At 46.4% G+C, this 25,341-nt stretch overlaps 7 protein-coding genes across 7 annotated transcripts; 2 read left to right on the top strand and 5 right to left on the bottom strand.

Annotated features, from left to right (window-relative positions):
• Positions 1-44: 44 nt before the first annotated feature.
• F4812DRAFT_408869 (carbohydrate esterase family 3 protein) lies at positions 45-2,463 on the bottom strand. The gene is made up of 2 exons (XM_047932394.1): positions 1,834-2,463; positions 45-1,745 (listed from the first exon to the last, which is right to left on the bottom strand). Exons 1-2 carry the CDS (start codon positions 1,952-1,954, stop codon positions 598-600), a joined length of 1,269 nt encoding a protein of 422 aa, XP_047794748.1. The 5' UTR covers positions 1,955-2,463; the 3' UTR covers positions 45-597.
• A 3,177-nt stretch (positions 2,464-5,640) lies between these two features.
• Positions 5,641-6,243, bottom strand: F4812DRAFT_454247 (uncharacterized protein; the record flags this gene model as incomplete). The annotated part of the gene is made up of 2 exons (XM_047936616.1): positions 5,641-5,844; positions 6,202-6,243. The coding sequence occupies 2 exons, from the start codon at positions 6,241-6,243 to the stop codon at positions 5,641-5,643; spliced, it is 246 nt and encodes an 81-aa protein (XP_047794747.1).
• Positions 6,244-6,923: 680 nt separating this feature from the next.
• F4812DRAFT_464536 (PR-1-like protein) lies at positions 6,924-8,654 on the bottom strand (the record flags this gene model as incomplete). The annotated part of the gene is made up of 3 exons (XM_047938351.1): positions 6,924-7,649; positions 7,704-8,020; positions 8,071-8,654. 3 exons carry the CDS (start codon positions 8,652-8,654, stop codon positions 7,582-7,584), a joined length of 969 nt encoding a protein of 322 aa, XP_047794746.1. The 3' UTR covers positions 6,924-7,581.
• Positions 8,655-15,503: 6,849 nt separating this feature from the next.
• Positions 15,504-17,102, bottom strand: F4812DRAFT_408850 (NADH dehydrogenase, alpha subcomplex, subunit 8). Its single transcript, XM_047932393.1, has 3 exons — positions 16,857-17,102; positions 16,369-16,729; positions 15,504-16,295 (listed from the first exon to the last, which is right to left on the bottom strand). Exons 1-3 carry the CDS (start codon positions 16,874-16,876, stop codon positions 16,125-16,127), a joined length of 552 nt encoding a protein of 183 aa, XP_047794745.1. The 5' UTR covers positions 16,877-17,102; the 3' UTR covers positions 15,504-16,124.
• A 415-nt stretch (positions 17,103-17,517) lies between these two features.
• Positions 17,518-18,752, top strand: F4812DRAFT_454244 (nucleoporin complex subunit 54-domain-containing protein; the record flags this gene model as incomplete). Its single annotated transcript, XM_047936615.1, has 3 exons — positions 17,518-17,878; positions 17,940-18,583; positions 18,645-18,752. The coding sequence occupies 3 exons, from the start codon at positions 17,518-17,520 to the stop codon at positions 18,750-18,752; spliced, it is 1,113 nt and encodes a 370-aa protein (XP_047794744.1).
• Positions 18,753-19,350: 598 nt separating this feature from the next.
• On the bottom strand, positions 19,351-19,633 carry F4812DRAFT_454243 (mitochondrial outer membrane translocase complex, subunit Tom5; the record flags this gene model as incomplete). The annotated part of the gene is made up of 3 exons (XM_047936614.1): positions 19,351-19,388; positions 19,456-19,557; positions 19,621-19,633. 3 exons carry the CDS (start codon positions 19,631-19,633, stop codon positions 19,351-19,353), a joined length of 153 nt encoding a protein of 50 aa, XP_047794743.1.
• Positions 19,634-20,383: 750 nt separating this feature from the next.
• F4812DRAFT_408847 (glycine dehydrogenase mitochondrial precursor) lies at positions 20,384-24,499 on the top strand. The gene is made up of 3 exons (XM_047932392.1): positions 20,384-23,197; positions 23,260-23,784; positions 23,857-24,499. The coding sequence occupies exons 1-3, from the start codon at positions 20,596-20,598 to the stop codon at positions 23,910-23,912; spliced, it is 3,183 nt and encodes a 1,060-aa protein (XP_047794742.1). The 5' UTR covers positions 20,384-20,595; the 3' UTR covers positions 23,913-24,499.
• Positions 24,500-25,341: the final 842 nt, after the last annotated feature.

The raw sequence follows: 25,341 nt of genomic DNA, 5'->3' as shown, positions 1-25,341 counted from the left end.
TTTTCGCTAGAAATCCCAAGACTTAAAACTCGATCCGGCGGCACAGCAACTAGATCCATCGGCAGTCTCATCTATTATTAGAGTCTATACCATCATATCAGGCATACATATACCTACACTGATATACCTACCTAATCTACATACAAGTCTATTATTCGATCGCTAATCTACCGAGTAAAACAGCCAAGTTTGGTACGAAATGTTAATCACATTACATGCAGACTGCAGAAAGGACGGGAAGGAGTGCGCACAATTGGATGTACCTATCAGAACGAGTACCTAACAAGTTACACTTAAAGGTGTACACCGGGAGTCTGTACTACGTAACATCACGGAATAACCATTACAGAAACGAGAGGAAGCTTGTTCTAATCTCTGCCTTCTTTTTGGGTATGATTAATAGATAGGTACCTAACCTAAGTAGGTAGGTAGGTAGATAAATAGTCTACATGGTATATAGCGTATGATAACAACAAGGCGGCCGTTACTTCGTATAGGCAAAACCCATTATTAACAATAGTAATAAATAGTAAAAAGATAATAGAAAGTTGCCCAATTGTCTCTTTAAATCATTAAAGCCGCTTGTTATCAGCCTAACTAGAACAGCATCTTTGGACGTCGCCGTAATTTGGTGCTCTTGGTCTTCTTCTCCTTGGGCTTATCCTTCTCGTTCTTGATCTTTTGTAATTCCGCTAGCATCCTGTGTATCTCTTTCTGCTCTGCCGCTTCTAGCGCGTTCTCCATCTTCTTCTTTCGCTCCACCCACTTTTTATAATCCTCGTCCTTGCGCTCCTCGTCTCCGTCGTCGAGGATGCCAGGCATAGGCTCAGGGGGTTGTAGGAAGCCCCTGGCGTCCGCCTCCACAATAGCCTGGTACATCTTGGTGGCCATCATCTCGTAGCCAGCAGTACCAGGGTGCATACCATCGGAAGCCAGATTTTCGTCTTGAATTCCGTCGGGGCCTTGCATCTCCGCGAGAACCACGGGAAGTTCCTGCTGCTTGTAGATCTTGGCCAGCCTTCGGATCTGCGGGTTGACCTTCCAGACTTCCTCTCGACCGTTGAATCGCGTGTCCCACGTAGGTAGGATGGTGCACATAATAACGGTGGATCTCGGCGAGGCTTCGAGGAGGTAGCGGACCAAAGCATCATAACGCTTGTAGAAGTTGTCGATATCGACGTGCTGGAAACAGTCGTTGGATCCAGCGTTGACGAGGAAGAGGTTAGGTTTCGACTTAGGAACAGCCTTCTTCGCGTTTCCATGGATAGTTTGAGTGACGACACCGGGATAGGCCTCGATATCATTATCGGTCATGTTTCCGAGGCGTTGAGTTCCGACAAAGTTGACCTTGTTGCCAATAGCCATAAGTTTCTCGCGGAGAGGTCGGCGGAAACCGTTATTATCGATTCCCTCCTCAGGACTGTCACCACGAGTGGTCGAGGCACCAAGCGCCATAATGCGAAGAGGTACCCCATTGGCAAGTGGTAGTTCGTAACCAGGCCGGGCGTACGGCTTGGTCCTTACGGTAGTTTCAGTGGCGCCGCTAGCCAACTCGCTCGGGAAGGGAACGAGCGTCGAGTTGGATGGCATAGAAGTATTATGAGGTGCATCGGGCGAAGGATATGATATTTGGACGGTACCGTTACCGGTTACATAGCTAACACCAGCTTTGAAGTTATCCCCTATGCTGTCTAATTTATGTCCCCATTCGTTGTCAACGCCGACACTACCGGAAAAAAGCAAGACTATGAAATTTTTGTTAGTCGCAAAAGATCTATGCGCAAAACAAGAGCCTCAAAAATAAGGGTTACGAGGTATGCAAGGTATACGAACTTAATAGAAATAATGGTAAGCCCAGAAATAAGAGCGAACGTCTGCGGGACAGCACCATCGCGACGTATCGACTCGAAGCCAGCTGCCGAGGAAAAGAATACTGATCCGTAATCCATCCCATTGAGTTCACTTGTGGTTGCGCGCGCGCAACAGATCAACTGTTTAAGCTAAGAGTCGAGAAGAAAAGAAAAGAGAAAAAAAGTAGCTGTTCACTACTACCCCACAATATGATTAACACGTCGTAGTGGACGCGTAAGCTCCGTCTCGATAAAGGAGAGCAAGGGTTGCGATAATAAGGCGAGCCAAATGAAGGTATGAATGAGAGGTAGAATGAGCGAAGGGGAAAAAAAAGACAAGCTATCGCGATATCATACAAATGCACATCCAAAAGCCCATCGAGACGAAAGAGGGAGGTTAGGGAGGTTAGGGAGTAGGGGAGGGGGGTAGGGGAGGAGGGAATCAAGAAAAAGGATGGCGAACTTCTTTTAGGGTAGGTTTGTGGCGAACAGGAAGGAAAAGAAAAGCGTCAAACACATTTTGAAAATGTGAGAAAGACGGGTTCCCCTATTTTTATCTACCTAGCTAGATAAATTGTTTAAAATAATAGATATGCGACAATAATGCCGTCTTTTCCGTCGTTTTGCCAAGAAGAAATGCCAAGCACCTTCGTGCCCCAAAGACTACTATGTAAGATCGTCATTTTTTGAAAATGCCAAGATTATAGGACGTTGTTTTTTGGAGAGATGAGATGGTTGATAGAGTCGCTTTTTTAGCCTCTCTTTGGTCAGTTATGTTCCTGGATGCTGGTTGGGTCGGACTGGTTGATAGGCAACGTATCAGCCGTATCAGATGGGAAGTGAATGGTAAATCCTGAAAGAAGGCCCCATTATGCCAAGCCCAGCTAGGGGCCAACGAGGATTTTAAACCATCTTTCTACACTATCTACGTCGTACAATACTGTGTTTTTTTAAAGTCTACCTAAAGTAGGTAGGTACCTAACCTAACCTAGGTACCTAAGTTGAAAAGTTAGTGTTACCTTACCTAGTGTATTTATTGTATTGTACCTACCTTAGGTACCTACTTACACCTGCCTTACCTACCTAGGTAGAGTAGTACCTACCCCTTGCCTGTCTATACTCACTGACTTGACTGGCTGGACTGACTATCAACCTTAATTGTAGCTGCCGACCTACCTAGGTATGTATCACCCGATCTGAACCGCTCTTGTTTTTTTTCTGGAGACATTCCATCAGATGCTACCAGCGGTGTGTACCTGGGAAATTATGCTCTTCTCCGCATCAGAGCCGCCTTGGCCGCGTGCGTCGAAGACCCTCCTTTCTTTTTCCTTAAAATGTAACCAAGGCATGCACCTAATTCCTAAAATATTCAAGCTACGTAATATACTTGTACACCATACCCTACCTAACGCCACTAATTTTATCGATTCTTTAAACAATACCACAATCAATTGGAACTGCAAGGGATATTTCCATGTACAATACGATATAAGTACAGCTAACAAACAACCTTGAAAATATAAGGCTGCACAGACAGTACGAGGCGCATACAGATGTAACAATAACCTTCCATATGAAGTACAAGATTAGAGAGATCCTAATTTTCTTCTTGTCGTATAATTCACCCAGTCAGCCGGTCCAAATCCAAATCATAGCCCTATACATATGTAATATTATGCATACTGTACAACACCTAGCCCCGATATACGACGCCAACAGCAGCTCTTATTAAAACAACAAACTTTTCAACTTCCAACTGCCCTATTCGAACAAATTGCCAAGAAGACCGAAATGCTTACTACCTGTAGTATGTCAGGTACCTAACCATAAAATAGTTTTCTGCTCACAGCCAACTCGCCTCTAATTTTGGATCCTTCTGAGGTGAGCCCGCTTGCTGCAAGTGGCACATTAAGTGCCAAGCCATTCCCTTTGGTCTCATCGTTGGGTAGACGAATTACACAGATTAGATCTGATGAGATTAAGTCCTATTTTATCCTATTTATACCCCTACAAAAGGAGGCTTAAAATCCTCTTCTTCGTCATGCCACTTCAAACAGCTGCCTAATTCTTTTTTTTTTCTTTTTTTTTTAAAAAAAAAAATCGAAGACCCTACTCCAGCGGAGCTATGGGTAGGTACCCAACTATTGTCACAAAAGAACAAATGGTTAGTGCATCATCATCTGATTAGTGTATTATCTTGGACATGCATTCCCCTAGTACAAAGGACCATAAGGCGATGAGAACAAACTATGAGAAAGAAGTTCATGAGACACGAGTAAGTAAAGAGAAGAATTAAGTTAGGTCAGATGAATGGTTCTATAAGATAAGTGGTTACTGAAGGAAAGAAAGAAAGAAGAAAGGCACATATTATCAGAGGTAACTATAGTAATGTCAAGTTATTGAATTACAACTATTCTTCTCTTTGACTAATTCTCTAGAAACCGAGAAAAAAAAAAGGGTAAAAAAAATTTTCTGGTCAGGTAATTGTCGGCATATCATCATTGTCAAGGAATACCACTTGGTATTCCTAGAATAGACATCAGCAGCATTTGGATACTTGTCATCATCCCAGAATTGAATATTGTAAATGTCAGCCCTATGCATGGGTCGAACCCCGGACCTCAAGGGAGGCTCATAATGCCTTGGCATGCGCATTCGACCACTTGGCCGTTTTTTTGTTGTTGCTGAAAGTTCCTCTTGACATACATTATCTGCTTACCTTTAGACGGGGTTGGTGCCGTCAGAGTCGTATGTTCTTTGATGCCGTTGATGGTCATTTTTTCTCTACATAACTCTACGCGACTCTACGTAGTATATAGCATGGGTTCTTCTGGACAAGTGTGAGATGATAAAGGAGGAGAGTCTACGCGTGGGAGAATGTCTTCATTGATATGTCGACAGGCAAATCACCGCCTAGTGTATTGCTGGCTATTCTACGCTGTTCCTTGTAGTCCCAAAGCCTCTTTACCTTGCTACAGACCTGGATTTTGAAAAGGAGTCTGCCTAATACGATGGGCATCGAAATGAAAACACAAAGGTGCTCCGCATTTGTTATTATATAGACATAAGGACAATATCACAGGTAACACCACGTATTTGCCTAAGGATGTTCTACTCCCAAATTTTTCTAATGTTCCCCGTTTCAAGAAAACCATGATATGCTGGTAATTATAGCCACATCCATATAGTTCTATTCGGCGAGATCTCCAATCTGTGTTTTCTTCCCCTCAAATACCCTCCATTTGCAGCTATTACATAGTGAAGGCTAGTCGGGCTACTCCCTTAGGAGTAGCTGCTAGACACCAGGCCCATATCACGAGGGCACTCCTCCTCTACTTAGAAAAGGGGCAGGGGTCAGTACAAGTCACTAATATACTTGTATGCTAGATGCCTATCACTTTGCACAGCAAGACACACAGACACCCAAACCCTCGAGGGATCTTATTAGGTGCGTGAATTAAAACGCAATACAAAATATATGGCGCGAACACGTGTATGACCTAACCCATAATAGAGCTGTGTAAATCTATGTGCTTTTCGGCGGAAGTCAATACTGTCGAGGGCTAGAGATGGCCATGGATGAGGTACCCGACTCCTTCAGCGGGCTATCAAGGCATGGCCTGGCTCAACTGAAATTTATTCACCTAGTCTACGGAATCTCTCTTTTCCTCTCTTGAATAGGGTTAAACTCCAACATGTAATGAAACTCAGCCGTATTACCAATTCATTATATTGCTGTTTTTCTAGAATAACAAGCAGAATACCTACCGAAGGAAATAAAGTGTTTGCTTCATAGGAGTAAGTTCTTGGGGTCCTTCGGGTCCTTGCTGCTGTCGATACCAATCTGATCTCCCAGGTCGTCGGTGCCAGCGTACGTCTTAGGGCGAATTACAGCGGCATCCCCGTCGTAATCGATGGTGATGTGCGCGAAGAAGGCGTCGACGGTGAAGTTGCATTTGAGCCATTGAGATAGGTAGAGCCATATATGGGAACCCTTTCATCACCACAGCTGGAGACATATTCGTAGTTACGCTGAGAAATTTCACGACTAGACATGCTGCGCTCGGAAATCTTGTTTCTGTCCGAGTCGTCGAATGCAACCTGTGGTGCCACTAGGACAGCAGCAGCAACTAAGAGGGTAACAGCTCCAGTATCGTGGAAGTGCGTCTTCGATACCTAGTTTAAGTGGAAGCACTATAAACAGTCTTGGATCAGGTTTTCTTGATTGAAAATATGGAAGGTGAAAGTCATTCAATCCCCAGCATACATATGCTCTACCCGTAGAACTTGTCTGTTTTTGCATTAACTGCGCGGAAGGAATATAAGGCACAATATCTTGTTCCTAACATACTATTAATCCGTCGGCCAGGTATCCTGCTACTTTCTGGGCCATGGGTGCGCCTGGAATGAACGGTATGCCAATAAGTCGGTATATGTAAATACTCTACCCCTATTTCTCATTACAACACGCAACCCCAGAGACCTCAACCCAAACAATTTCATCGTCTCGTGACCGCAACGCGTCCAGCACGCAGAGTATCAATTATTCGCATCATCCTTCAAATCCCATCTCAGTATCCGACTAAACACTCACTCGCTGCCTTCTACAATAGTTAGGTAACAGGTACGTAGGTATTATCCTACCTCTAGGTATTTAGGACATTGGCAGCTAGCTGAACTCGTTTTTTTTCTTCTTCTAATGGGCTATCAAGCGCTTGGTGACTACGACAAGGCCAAAGCGCCGAAAGGCTTAAAAATAACGACCGATGATCGCTCGTAACCGCTTGCCAATCGTCGCGCCAAGATACCTTATGCAACTCGGATTACCTGAGCTTGCTTGTACGGACCAGACCAGGCTGGTAGAATATACGGCACATCGTTTGGGGGTATAATTGCATGTGTCATTGCTTTCCACGTATAAAAACCTTTCTTCAGTATAAATCGTTACACTATCCCGGCAGCGAACTCCCCTCCTTTTTTTTTCTTCAGAAATTATAAATTTCTTACTGATAGGCCGGCCATTAACCCACTGTCTCTCAGTTTTACAAGATGAAGGAACTCGGTAGGTTACATATCACCGTTAATATTCATCAATGATTTGAGTAAACTGATAAAATTTCGTACGATCCTCATATAGAATTGCTCTATGCAGTTCATAAGTCTTCGTTAGTATCGAATGGATTCTACATACAACGAATATACGGGCCTGGTTTTGTTCCACAACGTGATCGGCTCGGCCGCATGTTCCCGGACTTTAAGAACCTAGGACAGAGCGCTCAAATTTGAGCACTGCCTCCTCTTGACTTGTTGGGAAATGTGGAACATGTAAGAAAAAAGGTACAAGAAGCGAAAATGAGGTTTGGTTGATAAATAGGCCAGACTTGGTTGAACGCATTGCGGGAATAGACGTCCAACTCCGCAGGTGAATGCAAGGCCATATTCTAGATACGACAAGTCTGACCAGGAATGAAAAGGTGTAATGGCACGAAGCCCAACAACGAATCGAAGAAATGCTATAAAAAAAAAAAAAGAAATCCAGGACCATCCTTTCCCTGGTGCCCCCATTCACGCCGGTTTTTCCATGTGTCATCAACAATCATACTGCGAGTGCTGGTTCTGTAAAATTTGTGTATTCGTTTATACACTGAAGAATCGAAGGAGATTTTGCTCGGCACGTATTGCTTTTACTAGCGATATACTGCCCAAAACGTAATGCAAACCTGACGCTAACTTATGCGGTAACGGTAGCCTTGCCGAGAGGTCGGAGGACGTTAGCGGCGTAAGCACCACCGACGTTTCCTAAATCGTATATTAGCATTAAGTATGTTATGATTCAAAGAGGGTTATTCATACCAGGGGGGCTGTAGTTGCAGACGGTGAACCAAGCGTCGAAGTCATCGTACATAGTTCCCCGCTCGCAGTAGTGGGAAGAGCAGCCAACCTCAGTCGAAGCCTTCCAAACCAACTGAGACATATGACCCCAGCTCTCAAAGTTCGTCATATCGGGGGACGCCTCGCCGTAGTAGTCCGGAAGGAAGCTGTTGAACTCTCCGTTGTACCACATATCACTGACGGCCATCTTGATAGCACCGGTATCGCCCAGCTTGTAGGCGTCTGCGCTCGTAGCCCAGTTAGCCAAATTCTGGCCGTAACCCTTGTCACCTTGGTCCCTAGATGAACATTAGTAATCTGAAAACTAGAAATGATCGAATAAACGTACATGTCGTGCTGCATTTTGCAGGAAAGGGAAGTCTGGTAGGCGTAACCAGCAAGCTTGTCACTCCACTTCAGTTCTGGGGAAGAATGGTTCGAGCGGTGGTAGTTGTGGTGCTGAACTGCTAGACCAATGAAATCCGTGGCAGGTGCAGGTTGAGCCTCAGGAGTTGATTCCGGCTCGGCCTTGGAAGATGACTCAGGAGATGGCTCGGGGGTGGGCGAAGGAGTGGGCGAAGGCGAAGGCGAAGGCGAAGAGGTAGGATACTGTTCGACTGGCGACTGGGTGGTCTCCGCAGGGGGAGGAGAAGCCTGGTAGGTTTGGGTAACAACCACGACGGTTGGCTTCGGGGGCGACGGGGGTGCCTCGGGGCTCTCAGTGACAACAGGTGCAGCAACAGGTGCAGGAGGGGCTGAGTCTACAGGGAGTTCATTCGGGGCCAAAAAGGTTGGCTTGGGCTGGCCACCAGTAACAGTAACTGTGTAGTAGTCTGTGACCCATTGGGTTTCTATCGCCCGCTTCTTCATTTCTACAGGGCTGCCCATAGCTAGCGATGCTGCGCCAGCGGCGACCAGAATCGAAGATCTCATTTTGCTCGACGTGAAGCTTGGTAAAAGACGAATAAACTGTAAAATGTGAGCAATGTACGTAGCCCAACTTTTGAATATAATGAATTGGAAAGGGAAATGAGCGTGGTTATGATCAGAGTCTATTTGCTAGATCTATTCTGGTTTCAATGAGTGATAGTATGCATACAACAGAAGGGGAAAAGACATAGAGAGCGTTGATCATTTGCAATGCACCGCGTAAGTGTGGTTTTGATGTTGTATTTTGTTTGTTGTTACCACCCTCTAGAATATTGTCCAGACGTCCTTCGATTTAAGGAATTTCCTTTATTCCCGAGATGCGCTTTGTATTAATGAAGCGAGGAACTATCCTCACCTTCAAGCAAGAACAAAGCTTACCACACCAACGGAATAAAATGCTAGTTGCAACAACCAGATGATCCTCGATATTGGGGGACACGGATATATGGGAAGACAATGAAATCCTTGGTAGCGTACCTTTGCAAGAATGCCTTCTGAAGTCTTATCTCCAGGCAGATGTTGGATGTGGTTGGACGAAGGGACTCAACTCTTCAGTTCCAGCTGGCAGTGGAGATGATGGAGATGACTGTTGTTTATGTACTTAGCAAAGATGGGCCAAGGGTATTTTCTAAACCAACGGCAAACCAGACCAGTTGGATTAAGTGTGGTTAAACAAGGACACAACTGACGGCTCTTATGTTAGACGAGTGCGTGAGCTTTTTTAGTGAGTGCTTCCGAGAGCGAGAGCAGATGTATCAACGTCGATAGGGCGGCTGGCGTCCAGGTAAAAAGAATGACTAAAGTGAATGGAATTGGGTTTGGTTTTGACTAGTAGTCGATGAGTTTGTCGTTCGAGACAACGGTCAACTTATCAGGTCGCGTTAAGCAGATTGACAGTTAGCGACAAGAGTGAGAAGACTCGGGAGTATTTGAAGGAATGAAAGTGCGCCAAGGCGTACGGGAAAGAGTGGAAAGTAGTTGGTCGTGTTTGAGGTCTCACGAAAAAAACGTATCGAACTCGGAGTCGGGCCAAACACCTTAAAGAAGAAAGGAAGAGGAAGAAGAAGCAGTGAGAAGCGGGAAAGGGGGAATGATGTATGCGCCGAAAGGAACGGACAAGACTTGACCTGAGCCTGTACAGAGAAGGTGAGAGGGTGAAATGGAGACAAATGACAGGGAAAATGAAAGGGACTGGATGTTTGCTTTGGTACCTGAGTTGCAGGGATTTGCAAGGGTTGTGACTGTGTTACAAAGGATACAAGGATACGTACCGAAATAAACTAGGTGCTTTAGAAGTGATCTGAGAACCTGAGTGGCTAGGTGGCTACCGCGCTAGACCAGGGGGGATGCGAAATGTCGATCCTAGCGTCATTTCGACAGGTACTGACTCGCGCACCTGGGCGAGCTGGAGCTGAGTGCTACGAAAAAGGGGGTGTCACTATCTTCATTGCTACCTTACTGTATGTAGTAGCATCATGGGAAAGCTTCTTCAGCAATTATCAAATGACATGACTGGATCATACATGTAAAGTGCATCTTATCTGAGATCATAGTTTATTAAATTAATGACAGGTACGAATCTGAGAATCTGGGGCTTTTCCACTTATAATGTTTCCACGTGTTATATTACGATTGAGAGATATTATTTGGTTCAGCACAACGCATAAGAATCTTCAACGGCAACAACCTGGAACAATTAATCAGGGTTTATTAGATTTAATAATTGCCCCATGCACGTAGCACAAGAATATATTCGTGTGTACGTACTTCTCCATAGATGTGATTACAGCCCTAAAAAGATTTTTTTTTTAAAAAAAAAAAAGAAGTGTAAGTTAAGGTTTAACCAGGCTCCAGTTTCAATAGTGACGGTTCAATGGATGTAGTTCTTCATTAAGTACCTACCTAGTTACTAAGAAACTTGGTTGACGTATAATGGAAGCCGGTTTTTCTCTTTATCTGAATCTAAAAGCCTATCAGACTCTTGGGAGAAAGTGATATACAAACGCTAAACCGAGTTAGCCAAACTTGTACTCGGCATATTGTGCGGCAATGTGGGGTTTGTGAGATTTAGGTAATTGATGTTACCAGTACATAGTAATTCACTAGGTAATTCACTAACGTGTCATAAACATTGTTGGGTACCCCTTCCTAACCTCTTACATGCTAAGTATTTGAAGATACGGATTTTTATTTACTTTTCTTTCTTCCCTTTAATTGTACAATCTATCTAAGGTGTAATGAGTTTTACTTACGTTATAGTCGTAACAGGTACCTGATGTTATATTACCATAATGGAACATTTCCTTTTTGCTGGCTTGATCTAATGCTATTAGACATTATGATATGGCCAGCTGGATTTTCTCATACAAACCTAAAATCAAATGGAGCCCCTAGTCCCTTTAGTCTGTTTCCAACCCCTGAAGCAAATCTGGTACCTTGCAGATTTTTACTTTTTGTTCCAGCCTTCATAGGCAAGAGGGGCAGTCAAGCGCGGGGCTAGTAAGGCATACCCAGCATGCCCTAGGGCGGTAATCGGTAAAGCCGTTGATTCGTCCATAAATCGTTTTTCTGTGCCAGCTTTTCCCAGCCCACCACCACCCACCTCTCTAACGTTATTCTGCTACAGATTTGAGCTGCGGATTTGCAAATTGGTTGATATCTAGAATCCTCAAACTTGTTGATGTTATTCTACAAAAGTGGACCCCAGGATCCGGCGTTGCCAGGGATCCACACTGGGGTCAAGACACGATCTTGTTTGCATACCCGCATATCCCGTGCTTACTTTTGTTTCTCATAGAGTTCCGGGGCAGAACATCAGATGAACTCGCCCTATCTGCTTCCCTTACCTACTGTTACCTTTCAGCTGGTCAGCCTTTACCTACCTTAGGTAGGTATAGCTTAGTTAATTATAAACAAATAAGGTATGTGTGCACATGGTAAACTTAACCTGATAATTCGAATTTTTGAAATCCGCAGACTTTCTGTTAGCTTGAAAATATTTGCTCACTTCTAGATTCCACTACTACTGGCAGAAATCGGGAGATCATTGTGTCAACGTATGTAGCGGCGCCGCTTATCCAGTGGATACGGGCGTTTTTGTTTGAACGACTCGACTAATAGGCTAGATAGGGCCACCACTAAAGAAGGATGAAACGTTTGAGCCGCCGCCACGCCGATTTAAAAAAAAATAAAAATAAAAAAAAGGGTGTTTATTTCTGTGCTACTTTCCCTTGGCTAACTCCTCCCGATCTTCAACTCCTCCCATCTCTTGGAAGACCGGAGAACCAACCAATACTAATATCTAGTTGGTTACTAGGTAAGAGGGAGGTGTCTATCTATGGGTCCTTACCCCGTCAACCGCATGGGCCGCGCATAGCATTTGTTATTTGTTATTCACAAGCGGTTTTCATAATGGAATAGGCTATGCGCCCCTACTCTATTTGAGAAAAGTGAGAAATGACATCAAAATTCCGTTTGGGAGATAGGTTTGCTAATTCAAATCTGTAAATGTCATTCTCACAGTCTAATTCTGATTGTGGTATATTAACAATATAGTAAAAAAGCAACTATCTTGCACGATACTCGAACGATTGGGATCCAAATTGCTTGTGGGATGGAGAATGGATCCCGTCTATGCACACCTAACCTAACCTAGGCACCTAAGCTTACCCGTCTATTCGGAATTCATGATTTAATTTATTTTTCGACTACGTTTATCCGAAGCATGCTAACTCGCTGTTTGCTCCCCTGCGTTTTGCAGCAACTTGCTTCGAGTTGTGAAATTACACTTGAGAGTTCAAAAAGGATATGTGACTGTGCGCCTCAGGACAGATTCATGACTCCCGGCTTGGAAGATTGAAGCGAGCAAAACTTTGGCCATCGGTGTGTTACAGAATCGTATCTACTAGGTATGTATTCATTAGAGGCCCATGGCCAAGAGTCCATTCACTCTGTCAGCACGCCATGTTCATCTCTTTGGTCCCACGACCTATTTTTCGGATGAGCTCTGTAAACAGTAGGTCCTTGTTAGTCTTTCATATCCGATGATAAGAACTATCAAGTCTCTTCATCTTCGAGAAGGCAGGCAGAAAACAGAAAATGCAGATGGCGATAGAAACCAGCCTTCTACAGCTGGTATGACGTCTCAGTGTCTTAGACAGGCCGGTACTCCAATGCCACAGCGGCTGCCACCCCTAAATCCCGATTCTAAGACCGAGAGACACTAAGTTTCAACGTGACACTGTCTCGGTGAGCATATGCGCTACTCCTTATGTGTTCATAAGCAATATTCAAGCAATATCATGCCATAAAGGAAAGCTACCTTTAGCGTTAAGGGCTAACGTTTCCCTTGCTGGAGGCAAGTTAACTGGGCCCAACCACTACGATACAAATACATGCATGATACTACAGACTTCGGACCCGACCTCTAAATACCTGATCTAACTCGTATCTATCTAGGTAGATTCCTCTTCCGCGCATAGGTACCTATCTTACCTTAGGTAATCCTGATAAAGACGCATATGTCTTAAGTCCGTGAGCGGCTGTCCTCTCCAACCACCACCCCCAGTTCGCATAGAATGTCTTTCCGTGCCTTTTTAGGCCCGGACCGAGACAGGACTAGCCCTGGGACGTTATGTATGAGTGCGAACGTTTTGTTTGATACTCAATTCTTGCAAGGCAGACCGCGGGAAACCAGAGTTGGGTCTTGAATACCTATGGTATGTACAACCTTGTCTTGTGTGCCTCTCCCTTCCAAGTTCACGCTGCTAACCGTTGGCCGGTGACGTTCCTCCATACAAACCAACCATGAGGCTCCTTTTGTCTTTGTCTTTAAAAAGGCGTCCCCACCTTATGTAGTCGCTGCAGAGAGAGAAAACGAGGAAACGAAACACCAAAAACATACCAACACCGTTGCAAATAGATTGTACCTGCTAGTGCGGCAGCCAAGCCAGTGTCGCATTCTATTCACGTCGTTTTTTGCGGGGGTGGGTAAACGGGACGGGAAACGACAAATCCTATTTTTTTTTCTCCATCTGTTTACTGTTTCTAATAATGGACCGTCCAACTATTTTCAACCTCCCTAGTCGAACCCAAGTTCAGAGGGATCAAGAAAGAGCCGAAGCAGCCCATGTTGGATCGTACGGGAGTCGTAGAGGGGTAAAACGAAACATCGGAATAGCTACTTGTGGCAGTCGGATTTCTCGATCAAGTGTGTTACGCCACCTAAGCCACTTCTAGAAGCTGTCTTTCTCTCTCATCCTTCGTGACAGCAAGCCCTTTTTTTCTTGGCGTGTGTATCCTCGCAGCCAAGAGCCGCTGACAAAACGAACTGCGACATGCTCCTACATCCTACGGCAAATACACATATAGATATCCCATTAACCATGACGCGGACGTCTTGCAGCCGTATGACCTATCGTAATCATATACTAAACCCCAGACAAGATATCATGGCCATACATAGATACCCACCTACCCAGGTACCTAACCTAACCTAATTTACCTTCCTAAGACTAAAGTTCTCACTCGAACGTCGCGTTTGATCTAACTAACCTACCCGTGTTGTGTAGCTTTACCCCGCGCGGGACGCAATGTGTAAGTATTGAGCCGGTTTTTTTTATCCTTGACGAAGAGGCGTTATACTTAATGGGATCACTTGTTGAATTGGACCGGCTACATTGCATCCACTCTGTGGCCGGAGTTGCGCCGCGCCTTGGGGGATGATCTGAAGTGGCACGCCCAGATTAACTTTCGTGCGAAGACGGGATGTCGTCCCCGTCAAAGCCAAACATCAAACGACGCGAGTAGCCAGGCCGGCGGCACACGGCCGATATGCGGGTTATGTAGACGGAGAAGACTGTCCCCGTCAATAGGAGGTGCAGAGGACGTATGCGTGGCGTCGAGCCGCCTGGCAGCATGCATAGGTACCTTAGGTACATAGTATACTGCTCCGTGGATGTGGCCGAGCGTGTGGTGAGCCAAAGGTTGGTTGGCGAGACTGTCAAACGGGATATATATTACAAATATATTACTTATGCCCTCGATCCGGCATCCCTTTTTCGGACGTGTATATGATATGATCACGCATGCAGTCTAGTCGCATTGCTAGCAACTCTCTACCAAACTAAACAAGCCTATGCTTGTCGAAAGCATCATGTACGTAGACTCGTCCGGTAGGTTAGGTAGGGAGGTAACAGGATATAGACAGACAGACATACAGACACGTAACACCGCTTCGAGGAACCTGTCCCTGTGCATGGAAGTATCCGACGCAGAGCAACATAACAAGCCTTGTTTTATCTTGCCTGTACCTCCTGCCGGCCAATGAAGTCGGCCTCGCGAATCTGCAAGCCGGCGTGCATATCTAGATTAGAGTTTTTTCCCCCGCGTCTGTGAACGTGTCATGTCCACGACTTAGGCAGCTAGGGCAGACGAAGGAGAAGGACTTCCTACAGCGTCGGGTGCTTGCTGGGATTTCTCGGTAGCCGAGAGAAGTACATACGGTACACACCTACCTACCTAACGCAACTGCCGCGTGTGGATGCTGCCGAAGGCAGGTAACAGCATGAGGGGAGGCTCGGGGCATTATTGCCTATGACCACTCCCTGCCGTGGGTTAGTCATGTCGACTGGATAGCTCGTGGTATGGGATTCGAGACGACTTGCTGCATGGTCCCGTACGTTATTGCTGTTATTATCAAGCCAACCTACGAGGATGATCATGATAATAGAGTATACGTATACTGCTAGACCACCATTACGAAGCACTCTAATCAATATCACACACGTGTTTTATAGATTGGGAAGCGATTTGACAGGTCATATTGGCGGTTCGAAAGCTAAGAAGAATGTCTTCTTCAAGAAACGCCTTTTAGTGTAAGCCCCGGTATGGGTTGAATATGCTAGCCAAGTTTAGCTCAAGGTCTTTCTACACCGGCCTAATTGCCTCGCCGGAGCGATCAACCTATGTTATTGTTGGCATGGGACGTGGCGGATATGCGAGTATTGTTCGTCGTTTGATTTGCAATTGCTCAGAATGGTGTAGACCAGGGTAATCTATCTAGGTTAGGTAGTCATCCTAGAAACTTGTTTTATATGGTTGATATGATCTGTCCTTAGGCATTGCTTGATTTGCTACTTCAACTCCTTGCCTTAGGTACCTAACTACTGTTTTATGCGATGCGTATTGGTACTTATAGATGAGTTACCTTTATAGGGGTACCTATTCTCACTGCGTTAGATGCCTTACTGTAAAGCTCCCCAGCACGGTTATTCTAATAGCATAGCATTTGAATAGTCGCCTCTGTAGCCTTCCTGGGAGGCATGCTACTCGTACCTTTCATAGGAGGCGGACTGGCATGGGAGCCGCTCCCACGAGGGTAAATTAGAGAAATTGGATTTTAACCCGATTGCAATTCTTGCTATTTACACGGCTATCTCATTACTTCAAGCCCCTTACCTAAACCAGGGCACCTTATGATGTCGGCGCATCAGCCTGAGCTTGTGCTGAAGGCGGATCAATGGCCTTGCCGAACGGCGGCTGGCCGCGGTCTCTTAAGATGGGATAGTGGGCGTAGATCTGCTTCGTCCGGAGGTGGACCGGGGGCTGGCCCTTGGCAGTATCGGGGATAGTCTTCTCAAGTTTCTACGGCGTAATTTAGCAAAAAACCATAAAAAAACAGCACTTGGGGAATACTAGTATATAGCAAGTAACGCACCAGGTTATCAAATACGCATTTGCTGAGCTTCCACTCGTCCTTCCGGCATTGCCATAGCTGGTGGTTGTTGTTGTCGAGGCACTGCCAGTGCTTGCGAAACTCGTCTAGACAGTGGGTGTTGATATCGTCGATCACGCTGGCGGCGCACCGAGTTACTCGTCGGCCCTCCTTCAAGCACTCGAACTCGCCCTTGCCATGGTTCTCGTTCTTGCATTGCATGAAGTCATCGTTGTAAGGGCGGCACCGGGCGCCGATGAAGAAGGAAGCCGAGAGGAGAGGCGCAGACGTAGCTCCGATCTCCTTAACCGGGGGGATAGAGTCCGGCAGGGGAGTGGTGTCGTAGAGAACCTGCTGGTTGAAGCTAAGAAACAAGTTAGCGACGGGTGCTCATTATAAGAGAGAGATAAAATTGGCTCGGGAAAGAAGGGTCTGGGGCATATCGATTGACGTTGTGTTGTTGACTGGCGAGCTTTGGTTATAAAACATACACTGGCTTCCGGGCCGACATGGCTGCGATACGGACGAGGTTCTCGGCGGGATGTCGTAAGTTGGAGTGAAGCTTCGGAAATGGAGCAGATTGACGAACGGGCGAAATGACGGAAGCCGGTGGTTAGCAAATTGGAAATGCTGATTGGCTTCAGCCACATGGGGCTATTATCTTGGACCAAGCACATGCAGGTGGAGATCCGTGTAATAGTTAACTGCCAGAATCAACTTGGGTACATATATACATCAATATGTACATGTACATAATCTGAGAAGCTGAGGTCCCAGCCACACTTAAGGCTGAAGCTAATTGAATCCGGAGCTAGGATTTGTTTATGGAATTTCTGGTGTACAATACATTTGAGCAACACTGCTGCTAAACTACCAGGAAAACTCCCCAAAACACCACTTGGGATTTAATACGAGATACTTTTTTTTTTATTCTTTTAATTCACGTCGAGATATAAACCTCTCGCATCTGGTGAAGAAATCATTCAAAGGATCGTCATGAGGTGAAACCCGAAATATTCTTTCATTCCACCCGCATTAAACGCGACTTTCGTCTTCGCGAAATCTTCCGTCGCAAGATCCCTCTTACAAGCTCTCCCATTTCCTGAGTAAAGCTTCCTCCTGCTCCAGTCTACCAATTTCCCAGCTTTTGCCATGTCTTTTTCCATCTTCTCGAAGCCTCCCGCTACCGGTTTCGGGGCGTCAACTACAACACCCTTCGGTCAATCTACGACGACCTCTGGCTTCGGTCAGACAGCAAACCAGCCGCAAAATCAGAATCAACAACAAACCAACACACTCGGTGGAGGCGTATTCGGGGGGAATACCCTCGGAAATACTCTTGGAAACACGCTCAGCCAACCAAATAACAATGCACTTGGTGGGAGTATATTGGGTCAGCCTCAGGCGCAGCAACAACCTCAGCAGCAGCTTGGGGCTTCTGGGTTGATGAATGCGAGCCAGGCACCGGTACAGCGTTCGAGCCTAATTTGGGAGCCAGGCCGAGAGTCACTGAGTAAGTCTACCATTACTTCGAATTGCGTTTGTGACATTGAGCTGACCCTTTTCGATTCTAGTCCACAAGCCCGTTACAGAGCAAGTCGAAAGAATGCTCGAGAAGTGGCATCCCCAACATCCGAACACGGTATTCAAGTACTACTTCTATAATAAGGTCGACCAAACGCGCATCCCTCTCTATCAACCCTCTCCCGCAGAAGACCCTCGAGAATGGGAACAAGCTGTACACGATAAGCCAGGTCCAGGTTATATGCCTGCCCTGGCTACCGGGTTTAAAGCTGTTAGCGAGCGTCTTACTATGCAGAAACAGGTCCTAGGACAATTCAGACAGGCCTTACATGCTATCAACTCTAGCTTAGACGCGATTCTCTCGCAACATGATTTGCAGACCAGCGTGCGGACGGCCAATGCCCGACGAAAGCACGCACTACTACGACAGAGATGTCTAGCCTTGGCAACAAAGGTACAGGTCTTGCGTAACCGCGGATACTCTCTCGATAAGGAGGAAGATGAGTTGAAGACGAAATTGGAGACCCTCGACCGGGCTGTAACAGACCCGGCTCTTAGTGCACGCACAGAGGAGTTATGGAGCCGTCTCCTAATGCTAAAGGGATATTCCGATAGCCTCAAGAACGAGATTAACAAGCGCGGCGCGGAAGTCCAGGAGGGAATAGGAGAGGAAAACGAGGCGCAAGCTAGAGAGGTAAGTCTATCCCACAGTCTGCATGATATATAAGGGTAGAGCTAACATATGGTAACTTTAGATATTGGAGAAGTTTGACAAGCAACTACAAGCCCTGAAAACCTCGCTGGAGCAGATAAAGAAGGATTATGATGAGTGGACTGAAACAAACCCGCCCCCTAGCAAGTAGATAAGGTTTAATAGGGGGGAGAATACGAAAATGTATCCCTATAACATGAGATACGGGGATGAGGTTTACTAATAGGACGCGGGATCTCGGGTCATGGGAACTTGGTTGGTGTACAGATACAAGCTGGCTATAGGAAACCGCATAGAGCCTGGCGTTTGGGGACGTCTGCTTTTGATATCAGATGACAATATCCCGGTTTGTCTGTTCCGCATTCCTTTCATCCTTGGGGGGTGGAAACTATGAGCTTTCACAAGACGATGCAGCGTTTAGGGACGTGATAATAGTTTACATATGAGAGAAGATGGAAGACCTGTATGGGGTTTATATTATGCAGTGACGTAACAAGCCCTGTATACCCCTCTATGAGTATCAAGGTGCCCGATGACACCGTACCTAAGTCTGATATGTATGCATCATGCCTCCGCTTTATATACTAAAACAACCTGAAAATGAGTAACCCGCGAGACGTTCTTATGGAAGGGTATTCCATATCTATAGTGATACAGATCCCATCTAGCCCTTATAGTTCATCACGTTTCGGGAACCGGTATTTTGCTGCCGTGCCTCATAATTATACAAAGTTATGCGCCCCGCCAATTTAGAATACACTCGAGACGATGTCAACGGCGAAAGGAGCTAATAGAACACGTCTGTTAGAATTGCGCAATTGTAGTGCAGGATTGGGGACTGGGAGGGAGCATACAGAGGTAGAGTAGGATAGCGGTGCCGAAGAAGAATTGGACCGTGGAAGCGGCCTCAGCCTCGTGGTGCTCGAGCTCTTCCTTTGAAAACTGGGGTGGTGCGACTATCGTATCTTTTTGTTAGCCATGATAGATAACGACAAAGCCTATGAAAGGATTTCTCTTACATCCGCCGAACATCTTGAATTAAATTGCTCTTTCTTTTTTCGTGTGGGTAGACTTAGAGAGAGTTCGTTGTTTTGGAGTAAAAGTTTCGTCACCGGACGATGGCGAATAGTAAGTAGTATTGAATCGTTCGTCGGTGCCACCGAATTTTTATTTTTATTTTTGTTTTTTTTTAATTGGTGACGAACTGCAGCTGAAAGCAGCCTTTTACCCCACATTTACAGTATCGATGTACTATGTATGAACCATACGGCGCTCATTTTAAGCCGCTTAATAAAGAATACAAAATCCCTGTAGATCGTGCAATGGCGCTAAAGCGATAAGCAGGAACAAGTGAATCCGTATTACATAACCGCGTAGCACATGCATCGTCCCATCTGCCCATTCCAAGACTTTGATGGAGAAAGCACTTGCAGGAGAATGGGCTGTCCCATTCACTACAGTTAGGTACCAACATACCCTGATGTACCACCTAAATCATCCCAAACCGCCTAACGATACACCGCCAGGTGGGTCCCCGCCACTACAGACTCTTCAAAGTCCGGAGGAAAACGTTATCGGCTTTGCGACTTCCCTCCGGAAAGACCCGCAACTTTTTGTTATCTCGCATATTTCGAGCTAATTGCTAGACCGATGACGGCGGTTCCTTCTAACGCACGCTACATGATAGGTACATGATGTACTTAAGGTACTTTGATCTTGGTAATACACATATATATTCCAAGTGTACCTAACCTTACCTACCTCCTACCTCCTTCTTACTTTTAAGATAAAATTTATCTAGCAAATCCTATTCCCTAATCTTTATTTAATACATATACCAAGTAGTTCACGGTCTGGTCTAGTCGTTGTTTATTAACCTTCTCAAGCAGCATGACCGCATAAAGCTCGACTCGGCATTTATTTGAGGTCCTGTGCTTCGCCTCCCCCCTGCGTTTTTTGTTGTAAACTGCGAGGAAGAAGGTCTTTTCTAGAAGATGGTGTCTTTCGCAAGGGCTATACCTGGCCGTTTAGGCCGGTCAGCTCTTAAATTGAGGGCTTCAACTCCCTTGAGCTCTCGGTTGCAGCGTACAGCTCCATGGATATGCCATAGCTGCACTTACAAGGCCGTAGCAACGGCTACTCAGAGACGGTCGTTCACTACCATTGACAGGACGCAAGTGGCGAGTTATGCCGACCTGGACACATTCCCTCGTCGCCACATCGGTCCTGATGAAAATGATACTGCTGAGATGCTGAAGGCTCTGTCGCCCCCAGTCGACGATCTGGATAAATTTGTTCAGCAAGTTATTCCGCCTAACATCTTATCCAAGAAAAAGCTTGATATTCCTCCCCATACCGGGCCACAAAGTGAATCAAGTCTAAAGGCGAAGGTGAAGGAATACCAGTCCAAAATCACAGTAAAGAAGAGCTTCCTCGGTCAAGGTTACTATGGAACGCATACGCCAGCCGTTATTCAACGAAACGTCCTGGAGAACCCCGCCTGGTATACCAGCTACACCCCTTATCAGCCGGAAATTAGTCAGGGCCGGTTGGAGTCCCTCGTTAACTTCCAAACTGTGGTGACGGACCTGACAGGGCTTCCTATAGCCAATGCCAGTCTTTTGGATGAAGGCACCGCCGCTGCCGAAGCAATGACCCTCTCTATGAACGCCTTGTCGACGCAGAGAGCTAAACGAGAAGGAAAGACTTTCGTCGTCTCTAAGTCCCTTCACCCGCAGACGATATCCGTCTTACGTGCACGTGCGGACGGCTTTGGTATCAAGATATCGGAGCTCGACCTGTCGAAGGATGAAGCACGTACCGAGATTGAGAACATCGGCGAAGATCTGGTTGGTGTTATGGTCCAGTATCCTGACACATACGGTCAAGTAGAAAACTTCCAGCCTCTGGCCGACTTGGTACATAAACAAGGTGCCCTTCTCAGCGTTGCCACTGATCTGCTGGCTTTGACCATGCTCAAACCCCCAGGAGAATGGGGGGCTGACATCGCCTTCGGAAGCGCGCAAAGATTTGGTGTACCGATGGGATTTGGCGGCCCGCATGCTGCCTTCTTCGCCGTTCAGGAGAAGCACAAGCGGAAGATGCCTGGACGATTGATTGGCTTGTCTAAAGACCGACTAGGTGGAAAGGCGTATCGGTTAGCACTGCAGACGCGAGAACAGCATATTCGAAGAGAGAAGGCGACTAGTAACGTATGCACGTCACAAGCGCTTTTGGCTAATATGAATGCTCTCTACGCGATTTATCACGGTCCCGAGGGCCTCAAGGCAATCGCCGAGCGAGTTGTCCGAGGGGCGCGAGTTGTGCAAGCTATTGCCGAAGAACACGGGTTCGCCACGCAGAAGAGCAAGTGGAGCAACGACGGCAGCGTTGTCTTCGATACAGTCATTATTGACGTCGGATCCAAAGAGCGCCAGGTTCTATCCGTGAGCATAGCACATGAACACGGAATGTATATCCGTCAAATTGGTGAGCAGCAAATTGGTATTTCGATTGATGAAACGACAACACTGGATGACTTGGTCAAAGTATTCCAAGTATTTGCTACTACGGCTGTTAATATCGATGCTTCCGCGTATGACGCGGCGGAGGGTCGCGTTCGTCAGATACTCGAAAAGCATGCCGATTCGGTAGATATCCCAGACGCCTTTAAACGAACCTCAAGCTTCTTGACGCATCCTGTCTTTAATACGCACCACTCAGAGACCGAATTACTACGATACATCTACCATCTACAGTCCAAGGATCTGTCGCTTGTCCACTCCATGATTCCTCTTGGCTCATGCACCATGAAGCTTAATGGAACCACGGAAATGTCGCTTATCACGCTACCTGAATTCTCTCAGATTCACCCGTATACCCCACAGGCGTTTGTACCGGGTTACAATAGCCTCCTGGAGATGTTCCGAGGTCAGCTACGTGACATAACGGGAATGGATGCTGTTTCTCTTCAACCAAATTCGGGAGCACAAGGTGAATTCGCTGGTCTACGAGCAATCAGAGACTACCACAAGGCACAAGGAAATGGTGGGAAGAAACGGGATATTTGCCTTATTCCTGTATCTGCTCATGGTACAAACCCTGCTTCTGCCGCCATGGCTGGTATGCGGGTGGTACCAATCAAATGTAACACCATTACTGGCAACCTTGACCTAGAAGATCTCGAAGCAAAGTGCAAAAAGCACCAGGAAGAGCTCGGGGCTATCATGGTTACTTACCCTAGCACTTTTGGTGTGTTTGAACCCGAGATCAAGAAGGTCTGCGAGCTAGTGCACGAACACGGTGGTCTAGTCTACATGGACGGGGCAAACATGAATGCGCAAATTGGGCTCTGCTCTCCGGGAGAGATCGGTGCTGATGTATGCCACCTGAACCTTCACAAGACTTTCTGTATCCCACACGGCGGAGGCGGCCCTGGCGTGGGCCCCATTTGCGTAAAGCAGCGTCTTCAACCCTACCTTCCGAGGGACCCCAACGCTGAGGGCAAGGCAGCCAGCGGTGGCTATGCGGTAAGCAGCGCCAACAATGGTAGCGCCAGTATCAACCTCATCAGTTGGGCGTATAACACCCTGATGGGTAAGTTTCAAACTATGTTCTTAATATTACCCGATAGGATAGATTACTAACTCATCCTGTAGGCGCTGAAGGTCTCACCCAAGCTACTAAAATTACTCTACTGAACGCTAATTACATTCTCTCACGTCTCAAGCCCCACTACCAGATCTTATACGTGAATGAGCACGGACGTTGTGCTCACGAGTTCATCATTGATGCCCGACCTTTCAGCAAGTCAGCTGGTATCGAGGCCATTGACATTGCCAAGCGTCTACAGGATTACGGCTTCCACGCCCCAACGATGAGTTGGCCCGTCGCCAATACTCTAATGATTGAGCCGACTGAGAGTGAGAGCAAGGAGGAGCTTGACCGCTTTATCGACGCTCTGATCAGTATCCGCGGGGAGATTCGCGAAATCGAAGAGGGCAAGGCCCCGCGCGAGGGCAATGTCTTGAAGATGTCGCCGCACACTATGCAGGACCTAATTGCAGGCGACGGCGGTGAGGGTGGCAAGTGGGAGCGATCCTACTCGCGAGAGAAGGCGGCATACCCTCTGCCGTGGCTTAAGGAGAAGAAGTTCTGGCCGACTGTTACAAGGGTAGACGACGGTAAGTTATTACCTACACATATTACGTTCATCTGAAATTCTAGGGGGGCAGATAGGCTAACTACGAAACTAGCATACGGCGACTTAAACCTCTTCTGTACCTGTCCACCAGTCGAGGATACGACATAAATGATTATTGTTTTCCCTAGCAGCAGCATCTTTCCGGCGTAGCGCATATATGAATGATATCCAGTTTTCAACATCATGGAGAAAGGGAAAGAGAAAAAAAAGGCGTACGGCGGATTAGATGGGCCCATTCAACACACAAATATGGTAGAGTTGGGGGTGGCAACGGAGTTTTATCAACTCTTCCGGGGCATAAGGCGTTTTTTTCGGGAGACAACCGTTCAACAGCGTTAACGTCTTTTTCTTTAACATGCAAGGGAGCAGTTTGGTTGGGTTTGACTAAGAATCACCAACATCGTCATCATCAGCATCATCATTGGGGGGGGATAGGTTAGGTATGCACATATGTGGGCGTGCAAATTATTCAACTACGCAAGCGAGGTGTATGCATCTGGGCCCATTTAACTGGGCTAGATCTGGCAGGTGGGAGGAGGAGGGAGTAAAGGGAAAAAGGAGATAGCTAGCGTTGGAACTTTTTTTTTTTTCTTTATGTTGATCTAGACGAATGAGAACGCTAGATCAAGATATGCGTAGATTTGACTCTATATAACTAGTATATATTACTAATAGAGTTCTCTGTTCCGCTAGAATATCTACCTCAGGTACCTAGAGGTTATCCCCCCCTGCCTCCAGAGTCGAGACGAGGGTTTTGTGGATAGGTATCGTGAAGTTAGCGTGGTGGTTCTAAAGTCGGGATCGAGTGATTTACCTAGGTTGTTCCTTGTTCCCTCGGTAAGGCTATGTCCATGTGCCGCTGTTAACCGAGGCCTGCATTCGCCAGGTAAATTCTTTTTTTGTTTTTTCTCTCCTTTCTGTTTCTCCCTTACTACGAGTATAGTGTAAGGTCAAGTTAGGTACCTACCGACCTAACCGAAGGTAGTCGGACTATGAACCAATTAGCCCGTTCCGTACTACCGAAGGGGATATGCTATGTGGTGTATCAAGGTGGACCGCATGGATCTTACTTCGATGGCTGGCTGGATGAATGGAGGACAGGACAGGACAAATGCTGCTACGTTCCTGCATGCACGTAGGGTCCATCCCAAGTTCCAAGTAAGCACTGGCATACCCGGGTATCGTTAAAGGTAGGTAACCACTCGGGACTCGGGAGTTCTGGGCCAATGGGGTGTCGGGGTGTTACGTGTAGGGGATGCGTTAACGGAGAGAGAGAGAGAGTATGATAGGATGTATGGATGCGTGCGTGGCAGCTTTTGCTGGTAAGCCAGGTACCCAACTACATTCCTATAACTATGGGCACCAAGAAACATAAGTACAGGTACCTAACCTATCTTTGGGTCGGAGTTGTATAACGGGTACTTGATCTTAAAGTTGGAGATATTTCTGGTCAGGTATGTTTTAGTTGGAAGCTGTGGGATTATCGTCATGTTATGTATTGGTGATGGGGAGTGGGCGGAGTTCGTTACGGGGTTAG

This window comes from Daldinia caldariorum, assembly GCF_022478825.1.
Source record: "Daldinia caldariorum strain CBS 122874 unplaced genomic scaffold F4812scaffold_1, whole genome shotgun sequence".
NCBI lineage: Eukaryota > Fungi > Ascomycota > Sordariomycetes > Xylariales > Hypoxylaceae > Daldinia > Daldinia caldariorum.
The sequence above is the reverse complement of the archived record's forward strand: the minus strand, read 5'-3'. Positions and strand labels throughout refer to the sequence as shown.